The sequence below is a fragment of the Thunnus maccoyii genome, chromosome 2, assembly GCF_910596095.1.
Source record: "Thunnus maccoyii chromosome 2, fThuMac1.1, whole genome shotgun sequence".
In the NCBI taxonomy this organism is placed as follows: Eukaryota; Metazoa; Chordata; class Actinopteri; order Scombriformes; family Scombridae; genus Thunnus; species Thunnus maccoyii.
The window spans coordinates 9,246,750-9,258,826 of NC_056534.1; the positions used below are offsets into that span (position 1 = coordinate 9,246,750).

Consider the following 12,077-nt stretch of genomic DNA (forward strand, 5'->3'; position numbering starts at 1 on the left):
CAGAGAGATGTAGTGAGAGACGCACACAGTAAGATAAAGGTGGTGAACTACAGCTGACAATATGAAAAAACCTAAATCTATCCAACATATTTATTTATTATTTTGATTATATATATTTAATTGTTACAGTAATGTTTTGTTCAACAGCAAGTTTACTTACGATAGACGGTTATAGGCAGGGTGCTACAACACTGGTTATCATTATTATCAGTATAATAGCACATGGGAGATGTATCCCATTCAGTCAGGCTGTCAACGTCCCATAAAATCGTGGTTCCCTTTTTTGTACGGGCCCCCACAGAGTTTTCCAAACCATATAAATCGTTTGGGCAAGTATGCTGACAAACCAAGCATGTGGCAGAGGTTGGGTCACCAAACTTCACTACCAGTCTGGATGGAATGAATACAGATTTATCTGCACAGTTTTCATCTGTAACACAGACATGAAATGCCGAGATGAAAAACATGAAACATAAAATTAGGAATCATAATGAAAACTATGAAAGTACATAAAACAGTAATTTCACATACAGTGTCAAACCCACAGTTAATCAGTGCTGTTAATCTTGTAACAGAGTTTACTCAACTTATTTTCAACTACTTTATATTTGTCCTACGTAGAATATCCATTGCTCAATGCCACTTCCCGTATTAGATTCAAATAGGTCTATGAGGCTATTTAAGCATTTTTTATATCATTAATTTCATGGAGCAGTAAACGCTGTCTATGACGGAGAAACACATGTAAAAGACTCACCACAGCTGGACACATGAAAGTCGTGCAGAGAGTTCAACAAATAAACAGTGAAAAATGCGTAACAGAGAGAAAACATTATGTCCCGTTAGTCTTGTGAGTAAACAGAGGTCCTGGTAATAAAAATCGTTGAGGCCAAAGTCCGACAGAAGATTCGTCTGAAATTGAAATTAGAAACGCTAAAGAAATGCACTAAGAACTGGGTGGTACGTGCTTCTCAGTCTCGTCGTTATCAGCAGATAAGTGGAAAAAAAACACGTTGCAGTTTTAACAGGACTCTGGTAACTTGCCAACACAGGATGTTGATGGTGATGACATGTCAGTCAACACACACAAACACACAGTATCAGTGGAGGAACAAGTATTCAGATCCTTTACTTTAGTAAAAGTACCAATACAGCAATGTAAAAATACTCCATTACAAGTAAAAGTCCTGCATGAAAAATCCTACCTAAGTAAAAGTACAGAAGTATTAAACATATACCTAACTCAAATAAAAAATCTCCTTGAACTCACAATCTCAGAACAACACACAGACTACTGGATGTAGACAGTGAAGCAGTGGGACAAATAAACTAAAGCTGTGATATGAAAACACTGAATATACACGAGGCCTATTTGCAGATCCTTTACTTGAGTAAAAGTACCAACACAGCATGTAAAATACTCCAATACAAGTAAAAGTCCTGCATGAAAAATCCTTCTTCAGTAAAAGTACAGAAGTATTAGCAACAAAATGTAGTTGAAGTATTGCAGTAAAAGTAGTGGTTTGGTCCCTCTGACTGATATATTCTTATATATGACATCTATAGATTATTAATACTGAAGCATCAGTGTTAGAGCAGCATGTTACTGTTGTAGCTGCTGGAGGTGGAGCTAGTTTCGGGCCCCTCCAAAGGGTCACCAGATATATCTGAGGGGTCGTGAGATGATTAATGGGAGAGGAAGTCTTAATCTGAAAAGTAATTTACATGGATTACTGGTATCTAAGGCTAATTTGCGACTGTAATATTTTAAGTTAACATATTTAGAAAGTGATAAAGAAGATTATGTAGTATTTTCTTTAAACATTTTACTGTTTTAACACTGTTTTAATTTATTCACTGGTTTATTATTCATCATGTCAACAACTTTACAATACAATCAAATATAAAAGAGAAAGACAAGGATGCATGTCAGTGTTATGTACAAAGTGCCACCATTTATTTGCGAGTTTGTCATTTTATTCACATTAAAAAACTTTAAAAACAAAGTTAACATTTCCTTTTTGGCCTTTCAGTATGCAGTTACTTTCCTTTTTGCTTTTATGCATGTCTCTTTTTCACTCTCACTCAGCTACAGCACCACCATGAATATTATTTATATTCATTATTTATATTATTTCTGAGACAGCTAGTAAAAGTTTTAATGTGACTTCTGTTCATACTGGCCATTCATAATACACTTATATTGATGGGGGCCAAAATCCACAGTGTGTCCACAGTCATTTTGTGCAAAAATACATTTAAAAGTTTATCTGAAGCTTATATGAGGCTTCAGCAGTCTGAGTTAGTCATATCAAGTGTTTGTCTGCCACATTTGGATGTAAAGTAAAAAAAAGAAGGACTTTGGCACTAAAAAGACTGTAATGTTGAAAGATATCTACTTGATTTCACCAATTTGAAGCTTCATATTAGCTTCAGATAAACTTTTAAATACATTTTTGCACAGAAGGAGGGCTGCGGACTTTGGCCTCCATCACTTATATTGTAAGTGCATTATGAAGGGATCTTCTAATGGTCAGTATGAACAGGAGGAATGATTACAGCGAGAAAAACCTATTTCAATGGTAATTTGGGCTCCTGACTATTGTTTTAAGACAAACTTGAAAAATTGTGAACCCATCCTTTAAATAAATGTTTCCTTCTAATAGTAGACCTATATTGTAGCAGAAACTGAAAGTAACATAAAACAGCCAGTTAGTACTGTGGTGTATATCTGCATTTTTCTGTTTAAAGTTCAAAATTGCTTCCATTTCTCTGTAGTGACATGTTTTGTATTTGTCCCTCCCTCAATCAACACACAGATGAGCCTCAGCTAAAGGGGTCATCACATCCAGATCCGATCACCGACACAAAAGGAGACCGTCTACAACTGAACTGCTCTGCTGTGGGAAACCCCAGCCCCTCCTACAACTGGACGCTCCCATCAGCCAGTGGTTCCCCCTTCAGTGGCGTCATTCTCACTATCGAGTCTGTAACTTTGGAGCACAAGGGGCAGTACAACTGTTCTGTCCACAACAACATCGGGACTGTCACTGTGAAGTTTAACGTGGATGTCAAAGGTGAGTTTAAAGTTTTGTCATTTTCAGTCTTCAGGGTTGTGATTGTTAGAGCAACTGCAGTATTGCTTTCTCACAGCAGTGGAGAATTTGAACACATGTGACATCAATGAACTTCCTCTTTAAGATGGTTTTGGTTTTGTCATTAGTCTGATGTATAACATTATCTGTTCCTGTTTTCTTTACCCAAACCCCTCACCCAACCCTCTGCAGAGAGCTACATGTACATTATTTTAGTGGGACTATTAGTCCTTCTTCTGGCTGCAATTGTCTTCATCAGTGGATTCATCCATCTGTACAAACACAACCAAATGGGACGGTATAACGTGAGGGACGTGAAGAGGTAGGATTGTTTATCTGACTAACCAGCAATGTGTTAGTTAGTCTGTCTCTCAGTACTTTCCAACCTCCTCACCCTGTCTGTGGCTCTCAGCCCCAAGTCCATTCATTTCTACTGAAGACTTAAAACTTTAAAAAATAGTCACAAATATAGTGATATTGATATAATATCAATGTTTCAAATGAGCTGTAAGACCAAGATTATAATTCAATTGAGTAGTAGTGCTCATTGTTTGATTATAAGATGTTCAATTTATTGAGAAATTGCAAGTAACTTATATTTAATAGGAAAATTTGAAAAACTGGAGCCAATTTTCTATTTTGTGATTTTCCAAGGAAATAGAAAATAAATAAGAAAATAAAATAGAACGTTATTATCTAAACATCCAGTGTATCTGTCAGATAACATACTGTTTTACAGTTTCTCTCTATTTCTATCTAGAGATAGATCTGTTTCTATCTATTTTCATTTTATTTCCTATAGGATGTCCTATAGTATTGTATTGTATGAATCCTAAAGGATGTCCTATAGTATTGTATTGTATAAATCATATAGGATAATCTATAGTGTTGTATTGTATAAATCCTATAGGATATCCTATATACAAACAAATTAAAAACTCGGGACAAGAGGCCAATGCATTTCCATCACTGTAGGGTAATGGAGAAATACAATTTACTGAGTTTTGAGACTTTTAGATTATTTTCAAATGTGAGCCTTGTTTATAAAATTTAAATGGTTTGACCCCTCCTCCACTATGTGTCTTTGTGTACACTCACTCAGTAAATTCTATTAGATCCTCCAGAATATCCTCTATACGAGATTGTACCATTTCATCGCACTGCATTTGGACAGTCAGCTTTCTCTGTGAAAGCCACAACTCAGTGGAACGTCTTATCTGACGATATGAAGAGCTGCAGTTCCATCAGTACCAAATTAAACCAAATTTAAAAAGTCTGCTAAAAGTTCTGTAACTACTGACTCTACATTTTATCTCATGGTCTTCTCATGAATGCTTAATCTTGCTTTGACAAGTTTACATTATTATTTTCTAGTTGACATTGTGTGTATCTTTGTATTTTGTATTATGTGTCCTGTGTGTTTTTTGCTTTGTATTGTTTGTTATTGTTCTGTTTTATTTGTGACCTACTGAAGGGACTGCAGATGAAAATGAGCTATAAGCTAAAACTGGTACAGTACATCAAATGGTAACATTTATGTTTAACACTGTACATGGTCCCAATAAATAAATAAGACATATGTTTTGTTTCCTCAAGATGCGTGCCTGTCTGGTAATTGATGATGCGTTTATCCTCGTTAGGTGCTCATTGAGACCACATGAGTTCCCTTCAGCTTTCTCCCCTGCTTGAGCAGTGTTGTTTTTTATTTTCTGCTCACAAAGTGAATTATTATGAGAGGATGATACGCCTCCATATCTCTCTATCTTTGCATTCTTGTATTGATTTTTCATTGCTATTTATTTGGCTAAATATTCTTGGTTTTATCGGTGTTCATTTGTCATTGTCTTTTTTTATAGACCTTGTTATGTGCAAGTTTGTTGCTTTGTATAGTTTAAATATATTGACTTTATTATTTATTATTTTTAATACTTTGTAATTGTTAATTGTATCTTAACTTCTCAAATTGTAATATATTTTTAATAGACATTGTTTTGTTCATGTTCATTGAGTTATGAGCATTGTGTGTGATTTGGTGGTTGTGCTGGGAGTGTTTTGGGGCCACAAACAAAATCTTGTTTAGGGCCACCAAGATCCTAGGGCCGGCCATGTGGCAAGGGCTTAAATGTAAAGGACGCTCATTTTTATGTAAAAGTCCTGCACTGTAGTGCGAGGAGCAAGCCACACAGAAAGTCACACTGATCGTGTGGCCCCCTCTAGCGGTTGTGGCTCCAAACAACCGCATAGAGTGTTTATGCCAGGGGTCGACCCTGCAAAGGACCACAGTGGGAAATAAGCTGATGATTAATGTTCATCTTTCTTATAAATAAATAAATTCAATTTGTATGATGAGTAATGAAATCGTTGCATGTCACAACTTCCACTTGAGACTCCTAACAGGTAAAACCTATGAGTCAGTCATATTTATAGTTTATAAAAATTAACAAGTGTCTTAAAGGAGAAAAACATTCAGTCTAAGCATGATGGTCAGAAGACATGATTAGACGGAAACTTGAGAGTGAGCTTCAACTGTAAAGACTTACCAATGTGGGCTGTAGGGAGGCAACATATTAGAGCTGCAACGATTGATCGATTAGTTGATTGACAGAGATTTAATAGGCAACTATTTTGATAACCGTTTCAGTCCACGGATGTATAAAGAGAACTGGATACAGGAAGAGCGCCAGGCTTTGAAGCCAATTTGACATAGCGGCCGAACCGTGTAATTACGTCACGTGATGCACACTGGCCCAAAAAGACGTTTCCCCATAGACTTACATTGTGAAAGAGACGTCTGTAAATCAGCGGATAAGTTTTTCTGAGCGTCACAACCCCCACGAAGTGACTCGTCTCAGTATCAGAATTTGATCCATTCGGTCCGATCACATTTCAAAAGCCTAGAAGAGCCACTCGATTGAATTGTTTTATCTCAATTCAAATTAGCCGGAGGGCTAAACCGGAAGTAGCCGACTCGGCCAGCGAAAGTCACTAGTGCGCATGCTCTATGGGCCGCACAATGCGGAAGATCCGGGTACTTTCATACCGGGAAGTCGATTTTTTTGGCTTCATGCGCCACTGAGCAACTTTCATAAGAATGAGCGGGGCCCCGCCTCCGACGCTGTATCCGGTTCTCTTTATACATCCATGTTTCAGTCATTCTTCATCTTCGGGCAAAAGTGCCCGCCATATTCTGATTCCAGCTTCTCATATGTGACAATTTGCTGTTTTTCTTATATGTCAGTAAATTGAACATCTCAAGGTTTTGGACTGTTATTCAGACAAAACAAGCAAACTGCAGACATTTCTGTGGCCGCTAAGAAGTTGCAGAAAATGCAAGTTTTTTCAGTATTTTTCAACATGGTATTCCAGGGTTATTCCTGAGTTCTAGTATACAGACTGCACCCTCCAGTGGTGAACCTCTGAACAACAACAGCACTGCAACTGTAGTACTGATTTAACACACAAACTGTTTATGCAAGTCTCCGTCAATTATTAGGGAGCAGAAGTCAAATCTGTCTTCTAAATGCCCTTTATCCAGACATTTGATGAGGCCAGGACTATCTGTGATAATAAATAACACACACTGGTCAATGAACTTACTCTCCCTCAACCTAACTGCTGGTCATATATAATCCCAACACAAACCTCAAATTAATTCAGAAATGACATGAATTTCTGCAATTCTCTAAAAATGTATAAAAGTATTTATCTCTGAGGATAGAAGAGAAAAAGAAGAAGTAAACAATCATTAATCATTACATTATTAATATATGTTGTAAATTTTCACCTGGTAAAGGACCAGACATGCTTTACATGAGACTAGTCTATAAATGTGATACCTGAGAAGAGAAAAGGAAGTTTATCTGAAGAAAGGGTCTTCAAGAGACAACGCAAGAAATCTGGATGAGTTATTTAAGTGATGTGAGCGTTTGAACAGTTGAACTAATGGACATCAACCATAAAACACAGGAAGTGTTGGTCTGGACGTTTGGCTTCCCCTCCGCCTCCTTTCTTGTCCTCCTCTCCCACCAAATGTCTCTGCAAGAGGCTGTACGGAGCGCTGCAGTTCTTGATGAAGGCCTCTTTAACAGGATACACACAGACATGCAGTGAGAATAGAAAGTTCCTGTCAGACTCATGTTAAAATGTTCTGAAGTGAAGAAGTGATGAAGAGTTATGACATTGCTGTTTAGGCGAGCATCCAAATATTCTGTTTCTTAATGATAAAGACCAAATCAGGAGGTAAGATCTTTAACGGTGATCGGGGAATGTTGTGTAAATACATATAAGTTTGGTGGTAACATACAATATAATCATATAGATTACCTTTAATTATTAATTATATTGGTAAAGACAAATTTTAGCATGCTTACAGGTGCTGGGAAAAACAAAAAGCCTAGAAACACATTAATGAAAACATCGATCACTGTACACAAAAGCTACTCAATAAGTAGCAGAGAACTTTTGATGATGTAAATCTAAATCTAATGATGGCTAAAATGAATTGATCTTCTTCATTTTGAGGGTCCTGGTACTGCTCATGTCAGCTGACTGGGACGTTTGAAAAGAACAGAGACATAGTTAATGTTATTATAAAACATCTGTGTTTTTCCTGCTATGATGAGTCAAAATGTCTTCTGTGAAAAAGGACTGAAAAAGGTCTTGTTGGAAAAGAGGACCTGATGACATCTTACCAAAGAGGAGTTAAATCTTCTGTGGAGGTAAACGGTTCCATCTTCTTTAAGTGAGATGGCCTCTGCCACCTGTCTGTTGGTCACCACCCCGAAACGCACCACGCCACGGAAGTCTGCAGCAGCACAACAGAGACTCAGAGCTGAAGACTGGAAACTTTCTGTCCTTTCTATTATTATAATATAATCTTACATACTTGAAATGATCAAAAACCTGTACAGAATAATTACCAAGTGATGTTTTATGAAGTTTGGTCAAATCTTTGTTTTTTGGGGAAAATGTGTTACCTCATTTATGTGGTATTTATTGATACATGAAGCCCCCTTATTTCTTATTTTTGTTTCCATAGTTTACTGTTTTTTTTACTGTACTTGTAGCTAACTCTATTTGGCCAGATTTGTTTTGTTCTGCTCCTTATTTTTCACTGATTTACTGTAATATGTGGTCTTGTGTTTCATTATGTTTTGTATTTATTGAAAAAGTGAATAAAAATGAATTACAAAAACTTGTACAGAACCAAAAGATGTGGCCTCAAAGCTGCATGATGACTTCTTACCCCTTTTTAGAGCCTGCAGGGCAGAGGACAGAAATGTGATATATTACAAACATTAATGTTTTGCTGTTTCCTGTTTCTCTGCATAGCTCGAACACCGTCTTGAGAATCTTGTTGATTTTGCTGTTTTTATAACATCTTGTCGTCTCTTGTTTGCAATTCTTAACCTGTCACTACACTGGTTTCAGAGCATCTTACCAAGGGACCAGGGCCTTGTTTGTGGTCCCACAACACTCCCAGCACAACCACCAAATCACACACAATGCTCATAACTCAATGAACATGAACAAAACAATGTCTATTTAAAATATATTAAAATTTGAGAAGTTAAGGTACAATTAACAATTACAAAGTATTCATTAATCATCAGCTGATTTCCCACTGTGGTCCTTTGCAGGGCCGACCCCTGGCATAAACACTCTATGCGGTTGTTTGGAGCCACAACCGCTAGGGGGGGCCAAACGATCAGTGTGACTTTCTGTGTGGCTCGCTACTCACAGTACAGTGCGGACTTTTACATATAAATGAGCGTCCTTTACATTTAAGCCCTTGCCACATGGCCGGCCCTAGGATTTTGGTGGCCCTAAACAAGATTTGTTGGTGGCCCCAAAACACTCCCAGCACAACCACCAAATCACACACAATGCTCATAACTCAATGAACATGAACAAAACAATGTCTATTAAAAATATATTAAAATTTGAGAAGTTAAGATACAATTAACAATTACAAAGTATTCAAAATAATAAATAATAAAGTCAATATATTTAAACTATACAAAGCAGCAAACTTGCACATAACAAGGTCTATAAAAAAAGACAATGACAAATGAACACCAATAAAACCAAAAATATTTAGCCAAATAAATAGCAATGAAAAATCAATATAAGAGTGCAAAGATAGAGAGATATGGAGGCGTATCATCCTCTCATAATAATTCACTTTGTGAGCAGAAAATAAAAAACAACACTGTTCAAGCAGGGGAGAAAGCTGAAGGGAACTCATGTGGTCTCAATGAGCACCTGACGAGGAAAAATCACGAGACAGGCACGCATCTTGAGGACACAAAACATATGTCTTATTTATTTATTGGGACCATGTACAGTGTTAAACATAAATGTTACCATTTGATGTACTGTACCAGTTTTAGCTTATAGCTCATTTTCATCTGCAGTCCCTTCAGTAGGTCACAAATAAAACAGAACAATAACAAACAATACAAAGCAAAATACACACAGGACACATAATACAAAATACAAAGATACACACTTTGTCAACTAGAAAATAATAATGTAAACTTGTTGAATTAAAAGCAAGATTAAGCATTCATGAGAAGACCATGAGATAAAATGTAGAGTCAGTAGTTACAGAGCTTTTAGCGGACTTTTTAAATTTGGTTTAATTTGGTACTGATGGAACTGCAGCTCTTCATATCGTCAGATAGGACGTTCCACTGAGTTGTGGCTTTCACAGAGAAAGCTGACTGTCCAAATGCAGTGCGACAAAATGGTACAATCTCGTATAGAGGATATTCTGGAGGATCTTATAGAATTTCCTGAGTGAATGTACACAAAGTCACATAGTAGAGGAGGGGTCAAACCATTTAAATTTTATAAACAAGGCACACATTTGAAAATAATCTAAAAGTCTCAAAACTCAGTAAATTGTATTTCTCCATTACCCTACAGTGATGGAAATGCATTGGCCTCTTGTCCCGAGTTTTTAATTTGTTTGTATATATGATATCCTTTAGGATTTATACAATACAATACTATAGGATATCCTATAGGATTTATACAATACAATACTATAGGACATCCTATAGGATTTATACAATACAATAGGATATCCTATAGGATTTATACAATACAATACTATAGGATATCCTTTAGGAAACAAAATGAAATAGAGAGAAATTGTAAAACAGTATGTTATCCGACAGATACACTGGATGTTTAGATAATAACGTTCTATTTTATTTTCTTATTTATTTTCTATTTCACTTGGAAAATCACAAAATAGAAAATTGGCTCCAGTTTTTCAAATGTTCCTATTTAAATATAAGCTACTTGCAATTTCTCAATAAATTGAACATCTTATAATCAAACAATGAGCACTACTACTCAATTGAATTATAATCTTGGTCTTACAGCTCATTTGAAACATTGATATATTATCATCAATATCACTATATTTGTGACTATTTTTTAAAGTTTTAAGTCTTCAGTAGAAATGAATGGACTTGGGGCTGAGAGCCACAGACAGGGTGAGGAGGTCGGAAAGTACTGAGAGACAGACTAACTAACACATTGCTGGTTTGTCAGATAAACAATCCTACCTCTGGCTTTATAAAATAAAATGTGACCCATATAATGATGAAATATTACATTTGTATCACAATTAATGGAGCACTTGTCCCTATAACACTATACATGGTGAACAATATACATTTTTGTTAAATAAGCAATAGATTTCTCTCCTTAAAGGTTCTATATGTAGAATTTTGAAGCAATTTACATGTATTAATCATTTCTTATTGCCAATTAGTGAACAGGTAGTAATGTAACGTAAAAAATGAGACCTTTCCCAACTTTCTCTGTTGTCTGTAATAGCCTGTGGACTGATTTCTATGTGAAGGACTCGGGCTGGATTTCCTGCAAAAATCCAATGCAAGTGACGTTTTTTCACGCTCCTGAGTGCCTTGCCTCTCTCCCGCTGATGTCAACAAACGACCTGCAACAACCGACACAACAAAAATGGTGCTATGCAACTAGAAACACCCTGCAGATATTAGCTCTCCAGCTAATGAGATAACTAGCTGCATCTATCAACCACTACACATTTCACAACAAAACATCCCCACAATGACAAGTCGCCCACTCCCGAGCACACGACGCAAAAACATTATTTCCTCAACAAAGGAGCAGAAAACAAGCTCCAGAGCGATAGCAGAACATAGCTTACCTCTTTTGTTTTCTAGTTAGTAGTCCAAAGGTCATAATAAGCGTACCAACAACAGCTCACTGAGCTTACTGGTGTTTTGTAAAAAGGTTGGTAAAAAGAAAGTTGGCGGTTTGCGGGTTGGATCAGGTTCAGGTGGTTAATTAATGCATTTTTGTGTTGGGGGAGGGGCTGACTGATGATGAGAGATGCTTTGCTGGAACACGGTGCAAAACACAACGTTAGAAATCCTTTATGTAAATATGAGAAGTGTAAGCACGGAAAAAGAGATCACTTGCAACAGTCTCACGCCACGAACACACGAGTGTGAGCACCAGGTTGTTGACTGCACTTCATTTAACGGCCACAGATGTCACTAAAGAGAAGATATTTCTGATTCCTACATACAGAACCTTTAAACAGAGCAACATTTCAATGTGTCGGCTTCAACCTGAGTTTAACCATATGTACAGCAAGTATGTGTTAAACATGAGATATAGAGACTTCTGGTGATTTCTACAGTATTTGGGTTAGGATAAGTACATCAGTGCTTTACAGCTAACTGCAGCTTATGACATATCAACAGTTTCAGGTTGTCCACACACATGTGATGCTTCACCTGCAAATTTACTCTCCAGTAGGCACAGCAACATGTTGAGAGCAAAGATGGAAAACGTCCCTCAGGTTGTACCATTCCTTTTAGTTGTGTTTGTACAGATGGATGTATACACTGACGAAGACAATTGCTGCCAGAGCAATGACTGATAGTACCACGGCTAAAATAATGTTCCTGTAGTTCT

The 12,077-nt window shown here is 36.8% G+C and overlaps 1 protein-coding gene across 8 annotated transcripts in view; it reads right to left on the reverse strand.

Annotated features, from left to right (window-relative positions):
• Positions 1 to 12,077, reverse strand: part of LOC121906138 (hemicentin-1-like) — a 196,539-nt gene that overhangs the window by 38,344 nt on the left and 146,118 nt on the right. Inside the window, exons 14-15 of one of the 8 annotated variants that reach the window (XR_006098553.1) lie at positions 11,897 to 12,077; positions 10,178 to 11,070 (exon numbers count right to left, since the gene is read on the reverse strand). The exons of 6 other annotated variants lie outside the window; for them this stretch is intronic. Coding sequence is in view for 1 of the 2 variants with exons in the window: in XM_042424861.1 (XP_042280795.1) it covers positions 11,977 to 12,077 (101 nt within the window). In the remaining variant the exon portion in view is untranslated. Of the gene's footprint in view, positions 1 to 10,174 lie in introns of those variants that run through there. One more of the 8 variants, XM_042424861.1, reaches the window with a different exon arrangement.